Below are 19084 nucleotides of genomic sequence, written 5' to 3' on the forward strand. Positions count from 1 at the left end.
AGGGATATTCCGGGTAACTACAGACCAGTGAGCCTGATGTCAGTGGTGGGAAAGTTGCTGGTGAAGGTACTGCGGGATAGGATCTATTTATATTTAGAAAAGAATGGGCTTATCAGTGATAGGCAGCATGGTTTTGTGCGGGGGAGCTCGTGTTTTACCAACTTAATAGAGTTCTTTGAGGAAGTGACCAAGTTGATAGATCAAGGAAGGGCTGTTGATGTCATAAACATGGACCTTACTAAGGCGTTTGATAAGGTTCCCCATGGCAAACTAATAGAGAAAGTGAAGTCACATGGTGTGTAGAGTGTTCTAACTAGGTGGATAAAGAACTGCTTGAGCAACAGGAGACAGAGAGTAGTAGTTGAAGGGAGTTTCTCGAAATGGAGAAAGGTGACCAGTGGTGTTCCACGGGTCAGTGTTGGGGCTACTGTTGCTTGTGATATACATAAATGATCTGGAAGAGGGCACGGTGGTATGATAAGCAAGTTTGCAGATGACACAAAGATTGGTGGAGTAGCAGAAAGCATAAGGGACTGTCAAAGAATACAGGAGGATGCAGATAGGCTGGAGAGTTGGGCACAAAAGTGGCAGATGGATTTCAGTCCAGACAAATCTGAGGTGATGCATTTAGGCAAGTCTAATTCTAGAGCGAATTATACAATGAACGGAAGATTCTTGGGAAAAGTTGATGGGCAGAGAGATCAGTGAGTGCAGGTCCATTGAACCCTGAAGGTTGCTGCATAGGTGGATAGAGTGGTCAAGAATGCATATAGTATGTTTGCCTTCATTGGACGGGGTATTGAGTGTAAGAGCTGGCAAGTCAAATTAAAATTGTACAAGACATTGGTTCGACCACATTTGAAATACTATGTACAGTTCTGGTCGCCACATTACCAAAAGGATGTGGATGCTTTGAGAGGGTGCAGAGAAGGTTTACGAGGATGTTGCCTGGTCTGGAAGGTGTTAGCTATGAAGAGAGGTTGAGTAGGTTAGGTTTGTTTTCATTAGAAAAAAGGAGATTGAGGGGGGACCTGATTGAGGTTTACAAAATCATGAAGGGTATAGACAGTTTGGATAGAGATAAGCTTTCTCCCATGGTGAAGGATTCAATTACCAGAGGTCACACTTTCAAGGTGAGAGGTGGAAAGTTTAAGGGGGATACACGTGGCAAATACTTCTCTCAGAGGGTGGTGTGTGTCTGAAATGCGTTGCCAGCAGAGGTGCTAGAAGCAGGCATGGTAGATTGATTTAAAATGAGTCTGGACAGATGCATGAGTAGGTGGGGAGCAGAGGGATACAGATGCTTAGGAATTGTGTGACAGGTTTAGATTTGGATCGGCTCATGCTTGAAGGGCCAAAGGGCCTGTTCCTGGACTGTAAATGTTTCTTTTCTTATATTGTGGTAAGTATTGGGGGCAGGGGGAGGATGGAACTGGAGAAGATCTAGAGTTGAGATGTTGGAAAGGAGGATTAAAAAGAGAATCAAAAAATGACAGGTTCCATGGAAGATCTGGAAGTAAATGTTTAAAATATAGGTTGCAAAATGTTTCTCATTAAGAGAATTATGGGGACATGAGTTAGAATTGAGGAAATGTTTGATTAATAGGTGAAGCCAGCTATTTCACACTGCTACTCTGCATCAGAATCCCAAGTTATGTTCACTATTAACAGGATGCTGCTATCAACCCAAAGATGTGTAGGTTAGGTGGGCTTGGATCGGCACAACATCGAGGGCCGAAGGGCCTGTACTGCGCTGTATTCTTCTATGTTCTATGTTCTATGTACTGCCTTTCTCACAAATATAACATGATGCATGAATCTTCATGCCAGTGTATTGCCAGCTATGTAGTCCGTATATCACAAAGATTGGTCAATCATATAGAATAATATGACCCTTTGGCATTTTGTACCAGGCAAGATATTGCAGTTGCCCAGCCTTAGTAGCCTTAGCATAGTATCCAAAATTAGATGTGATTTGCATTTGAACAACATGTACTAAATATTCCTGAGTGTGCTTAGAATTATACTAGCAACAAATTTAAGATTGTCTGTGAGGCTAGCAATGTAGTGCACTTGTATGTACAGGAAGGTACATTTATTAATACGCTGGGTCCTGTACTTTGTGGACAAAAAGAGCAGGTGTATCGTGCCTGATTCAGATATTCTACAGTTATCCTCAGGGGAATACTTTGAATGATCAGTCAACTTGGTTGCTTTAAAATTTAAGCAAAGCTTGGCAGTAAACTGTGAATCATTGTTTAATGGTGCTTTGTCCATGGTTGTCCCTCTACCAATCAGAATTCCTGAAGAAGGGTTCATGCCCAAAACATCGATTCTCCTGCTCCTTGGATGCTGCCTGACCTGCTGCACTTTTCCAGCAACACATTTTCACCTCTACCAATCAGAGACAACTAATCTGCATGCTTTGTTCATACAATATAAAAATGTTATTATCTTTCACATATACTATTCTTGCAAATTTTCCCGATGAGTGCAAGTCAAAAAGTTCTGAGAAAATGTATCTTCTTCAAGTAATATTAAACTTGAGTTCCATTTGAAATTGGTGAGTGAACATACAGGAGTCTGGTGATGAGAACTGCAAGCTTGCATTCCACTAAAGAGACATTGAAGCCATCAGGTGGATGTAGGACGGAGAATAGAAGGAAGTGGCTTGTGAACTCTTATCACATATGTCCTATACGAAGTCCCAGTCACCTATTACCACTGTCGTCATTGAGTTCCTTCTCCCCAGCAGCTTACCATCTCTGTAAACTTATCCAGCCCTCAAAACCCCCAATACAGTTGGAATTCTCCTGTGATTCTGTGTATGCCCCTCCTTCTGCCTAATTGTTGGCAGATGTATTTTTAGCTGCTAAGGTCTGGTGATCTGTATTCCACTAGCTTTTGCCCCTCTGTTTCTTCACAATCCTCTCTGGATTTAAACCCTCTGGATCGGCTCAGGCTTGGAGGGCCAAGGGGCTGTTCCTGAGCTGTAAATTTTCTTTGTCCTTTGTTCCTCTTTAAGCCTCTCTGAATAGGCTTTTGGTCACTCCTTCATCTCTATCTATATCTCCTGCATTGGCTTGATACCCATTTTCCACTTTAAGGTACTGACTTGTCTCTTTCTACTACTATATGATTATGTTGTAGTCTTTAAAATATTAACTTAATAGTTAATTCAAGAACATTAGTAGGGAATTTGTTTTCTGTGCTGTGCTATAGCTAGCCCTTCCCTTCTCAGGAGAAATGGAAAATTCACTTTTCCTGTCGGACAGCAAATTGGTAGTCCTTTTATCAAGTGCTGTTTGTACACCCTGGCAAATTTCCTTCTCATTGTCAGCTTTCTGCCTGTGCCCAAGTGAAAATTATGCTCTGACTTATGTTGTATTTGATATCATAACATGTGCCTGCTTCTTGGTTTATTCATTAATTTGATTTGCAGCCAAGGAGCACTGGTGTTGATGACAAAACAGCAAGAAGGTGTTAAATCTATTTGGATTGGTGCTTGCTTCACATTTTGCAATCTTTTAAGGCAGCACAATAACTCAAAAGAAATTTAATGTTAGCATTCAATCCATGAAAAGTAGAACTATGCTTCGTCCATATTTGTGGTAAAAATGGATAAATAATCAGATTGTGTACTTAAATTTTAATTTCAACCTGGTATTCAAAAATGAAAGAATGTAAAATATATTTCTTTGACAAAATGCATAAGTTATATATATTTTTCATGTCATTGAGGATGAAAATATCATTCCTACTCAATGTGCTTCCACCTGCAACCAGTGCAACAAAATGGCAGTGGTGAGGTCTTGAAAGAGAATTTTTGTGATCGTGAAAAATTCTGTCCTGTTCTATAATCTCATATCATGTGAGCTATTTATGCTTCATACCAACTATTTAAAGGAAAACTTTCCATTGTTTCTAATCATTTAGCTCATGTGCATGTACTGTAGAACACAGTTTATAAGCCAACTTGTCATGTATCGAAAGATGTGTAGGTTAGGTGAATTGGCCAAGCTAAATTGCCCATAGTGTTCGGGGATGTGTAGGTTAGGTGCATTAGTCAGAGAAAAATGTAGGGTAATGGGTCTGGAATACTCTTTGGAGGGTCGATGTGGACTTGTTGGGCTGAAGGGCCTGTTTCCACACTGTAGGGATTCTAATTCTAATAAAATGAGCAAACTTTCCTGATGTGAAACATCATGTTAGGCGTCTACTTCGTAAATGTGTAGATTCTGCCAGTATCGTTACTACTTTTTAAAATAAGAAATGCTGCATTCTCATTGGCCTCAGGAGTTGGCCTGAGAATTCTGCTGCATAATTACATGTTTTACTCATAAGTCAACATAATGGATCAAACAGATATTATGGGTCATGTTGGCAGGAAAATACTTGTGAGTTTGAGACATGCCTTGACAGGGTAGACCAATTTTTTTGGAAATGACTATTCGAGATGGGTACTATATGAATAAATTCAAGAACAGCTTTATCCCTGCTGTTATCAGACTTTGGAATGGACCTCTCAAATGTTAATTCTGGTCCCTCCCTCTCTGCATCTTCTCTGTGGCTGTAACATTAACTATAGTTAGTTGATAAAGCTGAATGGTGTTTAAATAGAAGTCCACATCTACCTAAATTTATTTTCTCCATGTTTTCTCCATAATCAATAAGGCAACTATCCTGTAATTTCAGATCATGAAAAATGTGGTCTACAATTTAGATTCAATGTGAAGATTAATAGTGACTTGCATGGCAAGTATCTAGTGTTAGGGTAATTTCTACTAGAATGCTGTACAGAGTGAGAATATCAGGTATCTGCAGTCAAAAGCACTATTTGTCTAATAACTGAACAGGTTGATGTGAAAATTTCTACCTACATTTCCTTTCGGGATCTTGTGGCACGGTGGTAGTGTTCCTTTCCACCAGTCATAGCTCTCTAATAAGAGAGCAGCCCTATTGTCCTCTGGGACTGTGCAGTTTTACCTTTACCTCTAGACCAGGAGTCCAGAGTTCAAGTGTATAATAATGTCTCTGAACAGATTGATTAGAAAATATCAAATAAGATAGCCTTCAAATTTGGCTGTAAACTTAATCAGCTCCTGACAGGACCATTGGTTGGATCCAGTGGCAGATCAGGTCTCTTTGAAATAGAGAATGGTGAATTATGGTTGCCAACTGTTTCTTTATGTTTTTAAGAATTAACTCTTGGGATGCAGGGGCTCTATCAAGGCTAAAATGTATTGCAAATTCCTAGTTGAGTTGAAAAGATAACATTAGTTAACATTCTTGAATTGAGTGGCTTGTTGCGATATTTCACAAAGTGATAGGAAGTTCACTGTATTGGTGTTGACCTGGAATCATAAGTGTTAGGCCAGTTAAAGATGACAGATTTTCTTCGCTAAATGAGATTGCCTAATTTTGCCTTGCAATGCATACAAACGTACAAAATAGGAGCAGAAGTAAGTCATTCAGTCCCTTCAGCCTGCTCCACCATTTATTAAGACCCTGATGATCTGTTTGTAATTTGAATTCCAAATTCCCATGTATGCCGTATAAATAAACACAAATTCTATCTGCCATTGTAAGCTTGGATTCATTATATGTGGAGAGATTAGCAAACAAAATCATTGAGAAAACGGTTGAGATTATGAAGGGATGTGTTAACGCAAATACTGTGATTACCTCCACTAGTCAGTGAGAATGAACTGATCTGATTCTTACAAATAACAAAAACAATTTAAAATAATTGAAGGAGTAATGTGGATTTAAAGGAAAGCTTTCTTTGTACAGAGTGTATTGGGAATGTGGAATGTTTTGCTGCAAATTCATTGTAGAATCCAAGTGCATAAGTTCTTAAGAGGAAATTGAAGAAATGATTGGAGTAAAAGGACAAGATTAAAAGCAGTGGAGTGTAAACTGAGAGTGGTTCAAGACTCTTGAAAAATATCAAGACGTACTTGATAGGTTGAAAGGCCATTATTAATAACATTACATACAACTAAATATTCTGGTCAGAAAATATAAGTGAGGACATGTTGAAATTCACTTTCCTTTCAATGGTATGGTTTCTCTAGTTTTGAAATCTCAAGAGTTCTAAGATTGAACAACTCCATTATGGATTGGCTAAATGTGCTGGCTCAGTAAGTATAACAATTGTCTTCTCACCTTGATTTGTAGCTGGGTTGCGTATGAGAATACTGACTATACAGGCGAACAGTATGTTCTGGAAAAAGGACTGTACAGTAGCTTTGAAGATTGGGGAGCGATAAATTCCAAAATCTCCTCCGTTCAACCTGTTTTCTTGGTACGTGACTAAATTTACTGCTTTGTACATTTAAATTGGATAAAATAATTTAAGTGGCGATTTATTAATTTAAGAGTGATCTTTCAAAAACTTCCAGTAATATAAAAGCCTACTATAAGGTGGCATGTTAATTTTTTAAAATGTTATCTTAATGTTAAAATGGTATAACAACTGCTTGGAATGGAAGGGAAAGAAAAGCTGTAGAAAAAACAAATAGGGTCCTCAAAAATGTTTGCAGACCACATTGATCCTGTTTGATTTGAGTTTTACCTTTGAAACAAGCTGTCTAGGAGTTCTACAAAAGGCTGAAGTAAATTTCTACTGAAGTGGTATCTATCTCCCAGCTACATAACATAACATAATAATATTGAGTGGTAGTGTCCTATTATAGAAATCTATCATATTATCAAAATGTTACAATTATGTGCACTTTTTAGCGATAAATTACCTTCCTTTTATCTTTGGCCAGGCAGTTGAAACAGTTGTTAAGAAGGCTTATAGGATCCTTGAGTTTATAAATAGATACATAGAGTATATGTCAAGAAAGTGATGCTACACCTCTACAAATTATTGGTCAGACCACGTTGGGAGTATTATGTTCACTCCTGGACACCCTATTTAAGGAAGGGTGTCAAAGCCCTGGAAAGAATGCAAAGGAGATTTACTAGAATTATACCAGGAATGGAGGATTTTAGATACAAGAAAAGATCAGAGAAATTGGGCTTATTTTCCTTGGAGCAGACATGATTAAGTGGTGACCTTATTGTGATATTCAAAATTCTGAACAATTTTGATAAGGTATAGAAAGGCATTCTATTTCCATTAGTTGGCCTGTCAGGAACTAGGGGGTCACAATTTTAAAATTGTCAACAAGAGAGCTAAGAGTGAGATAAGGAGAAACGTTTTTACTCATAGTTGGTGCGATTTGGATTGCGCTGCCTAATAGTGGGGGGAGTGGATTCCATGGGAGGTTTCAAAAGAGGGCTGGTTAAATGTTTGAAAGTGATGAATGTAGAGGACTATGGAAATAGGGTTGGAAAATGGGACTAGCTTGGTAGCTCTTTTGAGGGCCGTTATAGGCACAATAACTCAAATGGCCTCCTTCTGTACTGTAAACATTTATGATTCTAAGTCCATAGCCCAACCTTTGGAAATGAGGATGAGAGAAAAGACAGACTGACAGAAGCTAAAATGTGACAGATGAGCAAAGAGCCTGCAACTGAAATTAGGTTATGACCCATTTCTGGCTGATCTCAGTAAATTGTTCTTCCCACAGAGTGATCAAAACAGTTGTGAATCTGAGAATGAGATATTGGAGCCATAAATAATTTAGAAATGCTGCTGCCGCTACTTCTGGATTGTTTAATTAAGATGGGTAGAATGGACTATCATCATTGTACCCACCTCGCAGTTGTATTGCCAATAGCATGAGGAGACTCCTTATAGTCACTAATTATAACTAAGCCTGTTTTTTTAACCATTTGTTAATAAATAACAACAAATCTCAATCTTTTTTATACAGGATTTGGAGGACAATGAACTTTCTAAGTTCAAGGTATGATGCAAAGTTCAATGTTTTTATTTACTTTTGTAAGATCAATACATCTGTTGAGCATTGGTTAAACTGTAAACGAGATTCCCCCATGTATGATTAGCGTGAATTATCACCGCCTGCGGCTTAAAGCAACTAGGATTGTTAAGACATGGATGCACACACTTTTTGAGCAGCAGAACTTTCCAAACATCAGTTTCATTTTGGCACCGCAAGGATTCCCTGAATGTTGAGCAATAGTGATATCATCAAGCAGGTTGAACAACCAAATACATCAAAAACAAAATCCCTCTGACACCAAACCAGGAAGTAGAAAACAGGTTTTATCATCAGCTGTGATTCATATAGATACACCGTGGAGGTGTTACAAGGGCACGCAAGTGCAAACAGAAAGCCAGCATCATTGGTAAGTGACAAAAAGCATCAGGCAGTCTCAAAGGGGGCACTACAAGAAGTATCAGTTTAGAAAAGTTCCTCAGATATTTAAAACTTGTTTCTGAAAACTAATGTAGTTCATTCCACATCATCCTCCTTGCTATCAAACAAAACACAGGCTGGCTGGCTCCCAATATTGGCGTTCCCTTGAGTCTCTCCTCCACTGCACGCCACACCCTGTGTATAGGCTTCCTCTTGCTCTTACTCCTGATTCGGGACTTTGTCCCTGCACCCATCAAGGAGGGGAAGCTCCACCCTATCAGATCCAGCCTTTGCCTCAGTCTCCCCCTTGCCTTCAGCCTCCCAGATCCCTTGTCAACGACATTTGCACTGGTGCTGACATCTCATTGCACCATTGGTGAGGCCACTCTGGTATTATGGCTCATCATTCCATTTTTTCATGCTGTTCAGAATTTACAGGAAGCAAAATAAGGTTAGGGGCACACACACATAGAAATAAGGGACAAGCTGAGATATCATGAGCAATTTTTTTCACTTTTTAATTCTAAAATTTCGTGGAACTTCTACCTGAAATGGAGAAAGTTGACATCTACCAAGTATATAAAGTTACCCTTTCAGGTGTAGCATTTGGCAGCAGTTATGAATGCACTACACTTTTGAAAACAGTTACATCTTCTTCAACAAGGCATCACGTTTGCAAGGGATAAATGATAACATCTATAGGTGTAAGTTCATCTCATGTCAGTGATTCCTAGATGACTGACATCAGCAAAGACTTCGACAGTGTGCTCGGTGGAAGACATTATGTGGAGGTACCTGTGTTGGACTGTGGTGGGGGTTGAGAGTGTGGTGCTCGAAAAGCACAGCAGGTCAGGCAGCATCTGAGGAGCAGGAGAATCGACATTTTGGGCATAAACCCTTCATCAGGAATGGGGTGGACAAGTTAAACATCACACAACACCAGGTTATAGTCAGGCTCAAGATTGGGATACAGATAGACTCTACCCTCACACCTTTAATGCATTGTACAAACTGGGATGTCACCTTTTTTTATATAAAACCTTAAGTTATTTCAGAATGTGACTTAAAAGAAGTTCTGGGATTTACACATTAATGAATCGAAATCTGTGATCCCTTCTAAAAGATGAAAGACTTAACAGCAATCTCAATTTGTTCAATATGTCATTTCAGTTGCATTTTACTGTAATCTTTTGCTATAAATTCTGTGTCTTATGATCCTCTTCTAAAGCTACCTGATGAAGGAGCAGCGCTCCGAAAGCTAGTGCTTCCAAATGAACCTGTTGGGCTATAATTTGGTGTTGTGTGATTTTTAACTCCGTGGAAGAGATCAAGGAACAAGAGTAGCCCATTCAAACCTTTGTATCTGCTCCAACATTTAATCTGGTTATTAAGCAGTCTGTTCCCTGGGATGGCAGGACTGACATGGAAAGAGACAATAGATCAGTTAGAATGATATTCACTGGAGTTTAGAAGAATGAGGAGGGGGATCTCATAGAAAACCATGAAATTCACCAGCTCTAAAGAGGTAAAGATGGGAAGGATCTTCCCAATGATTGAGGAGTTCAGAACCAGGGCTGCCAGTCTAACGAAACCATGTAGATCATTTAGCACTGAGATGAGGGGGAATTTCTTCACTCAGAGCGTGGTGAGCATGTGGAATTGTTTGGCACAGGAGGTGGTTGATGCCAAAACATTGCATGTTTTCAAGGTGGACATAGATCCTTAGGGCTAAAGGGATCAAAGTGTACAGGGTGAAAGCTGGACAGTGTACTGAGATGGATGATTTGCCATGATCATAGTGAATGGCCTACTCCTGTTCCTATTTCTATATTTCTGTGTTTCAAAGACTGATCTAATTTTAACTCTACATTCCTATATATCACCGATATTATTTCATCCCTTCAGTAATCAAGATGCTATCTACCTCTGCCTTGAAAATATTTAAAGATTTTGCATTATTACCTCTCGTGGAAGAGAATTCCAAAGACTCTCAACTGCCTGAGAGTAAAAAGTTCCTCATTTTTGTCTTAAACGGACAATCCGTCATTTTAAATTTATGTTTAAACTTGGTTCTAGATTCTCCCATAAGAGGACACATTCATCCGATCAAGATCCCCCAGGATCATGTATGTTTCAATTAAGTAATTCCTGGCACAGCTCAATGGCTCAGTGGTTAGCACTGCTGCATCACAGTACCAGTGAGCCAGGTTCGATTCCAACCACGTGTGACTGTGTGGAGTTCGCACATTCTCCCTCTTTCTGTGTGGGATTCCATTAGGTGCTCTGGTATGCCCCATACAGTCCAAAGATGTGCAGGTTAGGTGCTAAGTTGCCCATAATGTCCAGGTGCAGGCTACGTCAATTAGCCATGGGCAATATAGGTATAGGGTAGGGTGAGTCAGTCTGGGTGGAATGACTAGAGTAAGATTAGGGCTAATGAAAGACAGTAGTGGGATATTGTGTGTGGAATCTGGGGATGTAGGCGAAGAATTAATGAATACATTTTCGTCAGTATTCACATTGGAAAAGAGTAATGTCAATGAGAATACGGAGATACAAGCTACTAGATTAGATGGAACTACGGTTGACAAAGAGGAGGTTTTAGCAATTGTGGAAGATCTGAAAATAGATAAGACCCCTGGGCTGGATGGGATTTATCCTGAGATTCTCTGGAAAGCCAGGGAGGAGATTGCAGAACTTTAGGCTTTGATCTTTATGTCATCATTGTTGACAGGAGTATTGCCAGAAGACTGGTGGAGAGCAAATGGTGTTCCCTTGTTTAAGGAGGGGAGTCGGGACAATCCTGGTAATTATAAGCCAGTGAGTTTTCCTTTGATTGTGAGTAAGGTGTTGCAAAAGGTTATAAGAGATAGGATTATGATCATCTGGAAAGGAATAATTTGATTAGGGATAGTCAACACAGTTTTGTGAAGGGTAGGTCGTACCTAACTAACCTTATTGAGTTCTTCGAGAAGGTGACAAAGCAGATGGATGAAGGTAAAGCTGTAGGTGTGGTATATACAGACTTTAGTAAGGCGTTTGAGCTATTGCACAAAATATGAAGTTTCGGGATTGAAGGTGATTTAGCAGTTTGGATCAGAAATTGGCTAACTGTAAGAAGACAGAGGGTGGTGGTTAATGGGAAATGTTCATCTTGGAGCTCGATTACCAGTGGTGTGCTGCAAGGATCTGTTTTGGGGCTACTGCTGTTTGTGATTTTTATAAATGATCTGGATGTGGGCGTAGAAAGATGAGTTAGTAAATTTGCAGATGACACTAAGGTAGGCAGAGTTGTGGATAGTGCCAGAGGATGTTGTGGGTTACGGAGGGACAGAGATAAGATGCAGATCTGGGTTGAGAAGTGGCAAATGGAACTTAATGCGGAAAAGTGTGAGGTAGTTCACTTTGGAAGAAGTAACAGGAATGCAGACTACTGGGTTAATGGTAAAATTCTTGACAGCGTAGATGAACAGAGAGATCTCGGTGTCCCGGTGTATTAATCCCTGAAAGTTGTCACCCAGGTTGTTAGGGTTGTTAAGAAGGCATATTGTGTGTTGGCGATTATTGGTAGGGGAATTGAGCTAGAGGAGATTTACTAGGATGTTGCCTGGTATGGAAGGAAGGTCTTACAAGGAAAAACTGAGGGAACTGAGGCTGTTTTTGTTGGAGAGAAGAAGGTTGAGAGGTGACTTAATCGAGACGTATAAGGTAATCAGAGGGTTAGATAGGGTGGACAGTGAGAGTATTTTCCTCAGATGTTGAAGGCAAACACAAGGTGATATAACTTTAAATTGAGGGGTGATAGATTTAGGACAGATATCAGGAGTAGTTTCTTTACTCAGAGAGTGGTAGGGGTTGTGGAACGGCCTGCCTGCAACAGTAGTATACTCGCCAATGTTAAGGGCATTTAAATGGGCATTGGACATACATATGGATAATAATGGAATGGTATAGGCTAGATGGGCATCAGATTAATTTCTCAGGTCAGCATAACATTGAGGGTCGAAGGGCCTGTACTGCGCTGTAACGTTCTATGTTCTATGGATACTCTTTGGAAGATCAGTAGAGACTTGATGGGCTGAATGGCCTGCTTCCAAATTATAGGGTTTCTATGATTCAATGACACCTGTCTCTGGATTCCAGCATTGAAATGCCCATGTGTGAAAGCTGGACAATCCTGTCAGTTTTCAGAGTAATGACTGTGAACTTTGATAGCTTTCCTGTCACTGCAATCTTAAAAAAACTGGACAATTTCAAATACAATCAGAATCAACTTTTACACACTTGTTGAATTAAATAAAGGAATGGGTATGTTGCTTCATGAAAAAGGATTAAATTAGGATGCATTCTATATTAGCGTTTTGATTATTTTTACTTGGCATTCTCTGTGTCTTTTATTATGAATAAAACTGTTGACTTGCAGGTGCAATTTTTTACGGACCCTGAATTTCAAGGAAATGCACAGACATTTGACATGAACACAGCCCAATTTCCAGATGGTTTCTCACCCAAGTCCTGCAAAGTTCAATCTGGCAGGTGAGAGAAATTAATTTCAAAAGTACATCAACTTAACAAACTTATGATAAATTGGTTGGAAGCACAATTTTAACTATTTTACCTGAATTAATCAGTATCATTGTTTTCACGCTATAAAAAGTGAATCTCTGAGAAATAATCCAATCTAAATACTGGATTTTTAATAGCTCCTCCAGAGGAACTATTAAAAAGTGTTAAAAACGTTCCTTCAGAGGAACTACCTTGGACTTTAATTGAAAATTAGCTTTGTTAAAGGTTCAATATACAGTGCATATCTCATTGTCTCAGTGTGTGAGAAAACCCCATTCATTATAAAAGAATACAAATCTACCATCTGACCATAATACTGCTGTGAAATGCTTCTGTGTTAACACCCTTTGCATGCAAGACATTTTGTTGAAAATTGTATTTGTTTTGCTTTCACTTTGGATCCTCTTGCAACATCTTCAATAGTTTGCAAAGAGTACCTCATGATTAGACCTATTATAAAAGGTACATGTGTAAGTCTAAGGTTTCACTTTAGGAACATCAATTTGATTATAGTTAGTGTAGCATGGAATTCTTCAGACCTTAAGGTTCTTTCCAAATAAGTGTTTGAACTTGATTGCTGATGGAATGGACTGATATTACTAGATTCATTCTAAACTAACAATGTTGTTGGAGGTGAGAATTCTTAAAAATGGAGATATAATTTTTTCTGCAATTGCATTTTTTTTGTTTGAAATGAGGAGACCATCTGTTGAGAATAGGAAGAGAAACAGGAAGATTACACTTGGAAACTGTGATTCATTATATTTGTCCCTTTGCAGCTGGGTGGCTTATGACGCTGAGAATTTCACTGGTAACCAATATGTACTCGAGGAGGAAACTTATCCTGATTTGATCATGATGGGATGTACAAAGGGTGACTGTATAAAATCTGTGAAGAGGGTAGATTTTGTAAGTATCAGTTAGATATTTATGCTTTTACTGCAGTGACATCTGATGTCATTGATATTCCCTAAAACAAATCAGCAACTGATTTTCCCTTTTAAATAAAAGATGCAAGACTGATTGATTGCATCAGCATAAGGTGACAGCATCCAATCCTAATGTTGTTCTTTGTGCTTCAACTCAAATGTTACTAGCACACAAGCCCTCAAACAAGATTCTTTTTCTCTCTTTTGTAAAATAAGTGTGCTAACTGTGCAATTGTGCTCTTCTGTCGACAACCTGTATAGGCATGAAAACTTGAATCTTTAATAAGTTTGGAAAGATTAATTGGAACTGATTGAATTCTATTTTTCTTTGGAGATCCCTACCTCTCTATTGCTTGAGCAGCAGGCCTATCCCTGAATGAAAATGGATAACAGTATTAACATTTTAACACCAAATTGTTCTTAAATGACATTGCTATTACACACAACCTTTATCTCCTAGGTTTGTATTTAAAGAACAAAGAAAATTTACAGCCCAGGAACAGGCCGTTTGGCCCTCCAAGCCTGAGCCGATCCAAATGTATTGCCTAAACTTGTCGGTCAATTCCTAAGCATCTGTATCCCTCTGCTCCCCACCTACTCATGCACCTGTCCAGATGCATCTTAAATGAATCTACCGTGCCTGCTTCTACCACCTCTGCTGGCAATGCGTTCCAAACGCCCACCACCCTCTGTGTGAAGTACTTGCCGCGTGTATCCCGCTTAAACTTTCCACCTCTCACCTAGAAAGCGTGACCTCTCATTATGGAAATCTTCACCTTGGGGAAAAAAGCTTGTCTCTATCTACCCCTTCATGATTTTGTAAACCTCAATCAGGTACCCCCTCAATCTCCTTTTTTCTAATGAAAATAAACCTAATCTACTCAACCTCTCTTCATAGCTAGCACCTTCCATACCTGATGAAGGGCTTTTGCCCGAAACGTCGATTTTACTGCTCCTCGGATGCTGTCTGAACTGCTGTGCTCTTCCAGCACCACTAATCCAGAATCTGGTTTCCAGCATCTGCAGCCATTATTTTTACCTGTTTTCACCTTCCATACCAGGCAACCTCCTCGTAAACCTTCTCTGCACCCTCTCCAAAGCATCCACATCCTTTTGGTAATGTGACGACCAGAACTGTACACAGTATTCAAAATGCGGCCGAACCGACGTCCTGTACAATTTTAACATGACTTGCCAGCTCTTATACTCAATACCCCGTCCAATGAAGGCAAACATACTATATGCATTCTTGACCACTCTATCCACCTATGCAGCAACCTTCACATACAATGGACCTGCACTCTCAGATCTCTCTGCCCATCAACTGTTCCCACGGCTCTTCCATTCTTTGTATAATTTGCTATAGAATTACTCTTGCCTAAATGCATCACCTCAGATTTGTCTGGATTGAAATCAATCTGCCACTTTTCCGCCCAACTCTTCAACCTATCTATATCCTCCTGTATTCTTTCACAATCTCTTATGCATTCTGCTACTCCACTAATCTTCGTGTCATCTACAAACTTGCTTATCATACCAACAGTGCCCTTTTCCAGATCATTTATGTATATTACAAACAACAGTGGCCCCAACACTAACCCCTGTGGAACACCACTGGTCACCTTTCTCCATTTCGAGAAACTCCCTTCAACTACTACTCTCCCTCTTCTGTTGCTCAACCAGTTCTTTATCCAACTAGCTAGAATACCCTGCACACCATGTGACTTCACTTTCAGGGGCATCTTCTCAAACGCCTTACTAAAGTCCATGTTTATGACATCAACAGCCCTTCCTTCCTTCTATCAACTTGGTCACGTCCTCATAGAACTCTATTAAGTTGGTAAGGCACAATCTCCCCTGCACAAAACCATGTTGCCTATCACTAATAACCCCAATCTTTTCTAAATATAAATAGATCCTATCCCTCAGTACCTTCTCCAGCAACTTTCCCACCACTGACGTCAGGCTCACTGGTCTGTATACCCTTCTTGTTCAGGGAGACAACATGAGCAACCTTCCAGTCCTCCGGCACCTCACCTGTATTTGAGGATGCCACAAAGACATCTATCAGGGCCCCTCCTATTTCCTCTCTCACCTCCGTCAGCAACCTGGGATAGATCTCATCTGATATTGGGGATTTGTCCACCTTAATAACCTCTAACCTACCAACACATCTTCCCTATTTATGTCAACGTGATCCAAACTAATCAAACTTCTATCACTGATCTCAACATTCATCATGTTCCTCTCCTCAGTGAACACTGATGCAAAGTAATCATTCAGAATCTCACCCATTCTCTCAGGTTCGATACACAGCCTTCCTTCACTATCCTTTAGTGGACCAATCCTTTCTCTAGTTAAGAGAGTGAGATAAGGTTTCTAATCCTGTCTGTCTCTGCTTAAGAACTGCCAGTTCTCAAGTTTTCCCACTTTCTGTTCTAAAGTTCTCAAAAACAAGGTTGCAGCATCTTTAATGAATTGTGAATGAACAGGCAGGGTCCATTTGACTCATTGTGCTTCTGCTATCACTTTGAAAGGGAGATCCAATCAATCCGACAGCCCCATACATTCTGTAAATGTCCTCACTTTGAATATTTATATCCTTTTAGACAGTGTATGTCAAATAATAACATCTTGCTGCACAATTTCTTGTATCTCATCATATCACCTCTTGTTCTTTGCAAGTTATCTTAAATCTGTCTCTTCTAATTATTGACCTTTTTGTCACTGGAAAGATGCTATATATCTCTGTGACTCTAAAAGGCATCTGGATGGGTACATGAATAGAAAGGGTTAAGAGGGATACGGGCTAAGTGCTGGTAAATGGGACTAGGATAATTTAGTACATCTGGTCAGAATGGATGAGTTGGACCAAAGGGTCTGTTTCCATGTTGCACATCTCTATGACTATGACTCTGTGTTCTTCTTACTTATCAAAACCCTTCATGATTTTGAGCACCTATGTTAAATTTCCCCTTATAGTCTCTGCTCAAAGAGAATTATCCCAGTTTGTCTAATCTTCTTGTGTAACTCGTTTTTTTGTCCATGGTACTATTCCAGTAAATCTCTTTGCATCCTCTCCAAGAGCTCAACATCCTTCTTTATAATATTGAGCCCAAAGTTGGCTACAACATTCCAGAGGTGACCTAACCAGAATGATTAGTATATTTTTCTTGATTTTATGCACTATAGCTCTATTTATAAAACCATTGAACCCCTATATGTTTTCAACTTGTCAACTTTTAGCTTGTCCTACCACCAGCAAAGAATTGTGTACAGACACCCCAGGTCGGTCTGTGCCCCTTATAGGATTGTACACTTTAGTGCATATTGCCTCTCCACATTCTGTCAGTCAAAAATAATTCACACTTTTGTTTTTATTTCCATAGTGCTTCTCCATTCCAGGGATAATTCTCTTTGCACGGGAGAAATTTCAAGGAAAGAAAATTGAATTGGTTTCAGAAATGCAGAATCTGGCATTGCAAGGATACAATAATCACATTTTTTCTGTCAAAGTTAATGGTGGCACGTAAGTACATATTTGTCCTAAATTATTTACTACACAGGATATTCTCTTAAAAAGGTCTGTACTTGTGTTGGGAGACTGTCATCCTATCTATTTCACATTTGCTATTACCAAACTATATTTAACTCTTTAGCTTCCATATTCTAATTAGGATTCACTTTATAAAAGGAGGAATTGATTCAAATTCCTTAAAATTAACTAATTTGTTCAATAAATATTGAACTGCACATATAGAGTCATAGAGATGTACAGTATAAAAACAGACCATTTGGTCCAACTCGTCCATGCAGACCAGATATCCAAAATAAATCTTGTCCTATTTTCCAGCACTTGGCCCATATCGCTCTAAACCGTTCCTATTCATATACCCATCCAGATGCTTTTTAAATGTTGTAATTGTACCAGCCTCTACCATTTCTTCTGGCAACTCATTTCATACATGCACCATCCTCTGTGTGAAAATGTTGCCCTTTAGGTCCTTTTTAAATCTTTCCCCTTTCACCTTAAAGCGATGTCCTCTGGTTTTGGACTCCCTCAATCTGGGGAAAAGACCTTGTCTATGTACCTTATCCATGTTTGGCACATCTCTTGTTTGATTACATCACTGACCATAAGCTGGTAACTAAAACAAGTGTTCGAAGTCCCAGATTGCGCAGAAAGTCTCGACAACACTGAATTGCTTAAGGACAGATCAGGGAGGATATGGCCACTTGCTCCACAAATGAAACATGATTGGAAAGCTCAAATTGTGACCACAGCCATAAAAATAAGACCATCTCCTACAATATTAAACTTCTGACCTGAAAGATCCATTCCTGGTGGCATCACAACTATCAACATTGTGTCAGCTAAAGTGATTTTTAATGCAGTGGCTTGGAGTCCCACCTGCTCACAGTATCATTGTAGAACTACTCTGTGCCTTAAGGATTACTGCTGAAATGTATAAAATATTTCTTGATTTATTGTGCAAAACAGATGGGTGGTTTATGAACGCAGCAACTATCAAGGACGTCAAATTTTGCTACAGCCCTGTCAGATACCCAACTGGCATCAACACACTGGATGGCACAGGATTGGTTCTCTACGTCCTTTGCCTCAGGTCTGTACATGCATAGGTAGAGAGATCTGTATGTGAAATTTAAAGTGTGAACCTGTTATTAATATCTCTGAGATAATCTTGCAGGTTGTTCCTCAAATCAAAAGTGAGTGACACCTATTGGTAAAAGACTAAATTGATTGATAGTTCATGAAAAGTAATATCTATGAAAATAAGCAAATTCCATATTTCCTTCAATGTTTACATGACATTTTCTTCATCTGCAATTATTTTTGAAAAGACAGGAGAAGAGAAAATAGGTTTTCAAAATATTCATTCAACGTATGAGAGATTCTCTCAAAATATGTTCTTGAGATAGTCAACATTTTTGACAAGATATTCTCCTTTACTCTTCAGAGTTTGTTGAACCAGCAGTATATTTTGGTTTTCATTACAAATTTCCAACTTGGTTTCTGTTTGTTCTCCAAATTGGATTGTTTTTGAAATTTTTTGGCAGTATATTTGTTTACTTATTTTGCGTTTTCAAATGTGATTTGTATTGAGTTCTGTTAGTCCCTCTCTGGCACCAGCTGCAGTATATTTGTTTTGGTAGATGTGGATCAGATAGTTCTTAGCATTCCCTCTAATTTTCTTACTGGCTACACAGCCCTCTGAGGCCTGTATGCAGATTGACTTCTGAACCTTACTTGCGGGGATCATTTGGAGCAGCTGGGCATGCGATCATGCAGGT

The 19084-nt window shown here is 39.3% G+C and overlaps 1 protein-coding gene across 4 annotated transcripts in view; it reads left to right on the forward strand.

Moving 5' to 3' along the window:
• The window catches only part of LOC122548418 (uncharacterized), a 209367-nt gene that overhangs the window by 180358 nt on the left and 9925 nt on the right, over window positions 1-19084 (forward strand). For all 4 annotated transcript variants that reach the window (XM_043687046.2, XM_043687047.2, XM_043687048.2 and 1 more), the window contains 6 exons: window positions 6181-6307; window positions 7830-7862; window positions 12700-12812; window positions 13622-13751; window positions 17161-17300; window positions 18273-18396. In XM_043687046.2, the coding sequence (XP_043542981.2) occupies window positions 6181-6307; window positions 7830-7862; window positions 12700-12812; window positions 13622-13751; window positions 17161-17300; window positions 18273-18396 (667 nt within the window). The remainder of the gene's footprint in view (window positions 1-6180; window positions 6308-7829; window positions 7863-12699; window positions 12813-13621; window positions 13752-17160; window positions 17301-18272; window positions 18397-19084) is intronic.

This window comes from Chiloscyllium plagiosum, unplaced genomic scaffold (genome assembly GCF_037043375.1).
Source record: "Chiloscyllium plagiosum isolate Xiang-an unplaced genomic scaffold, Cpla_swu_hap1 HiC_scaffold_3, whole genome shotgun sequence".
Classification (NCBI taxonomy): Eukaryota; Metazoa; Chordata; class Chondrichthyes; order Orectolobiformes; family Hemiscylliidae; genus Chiloscyllium; species Chiloscyllium plagiosum.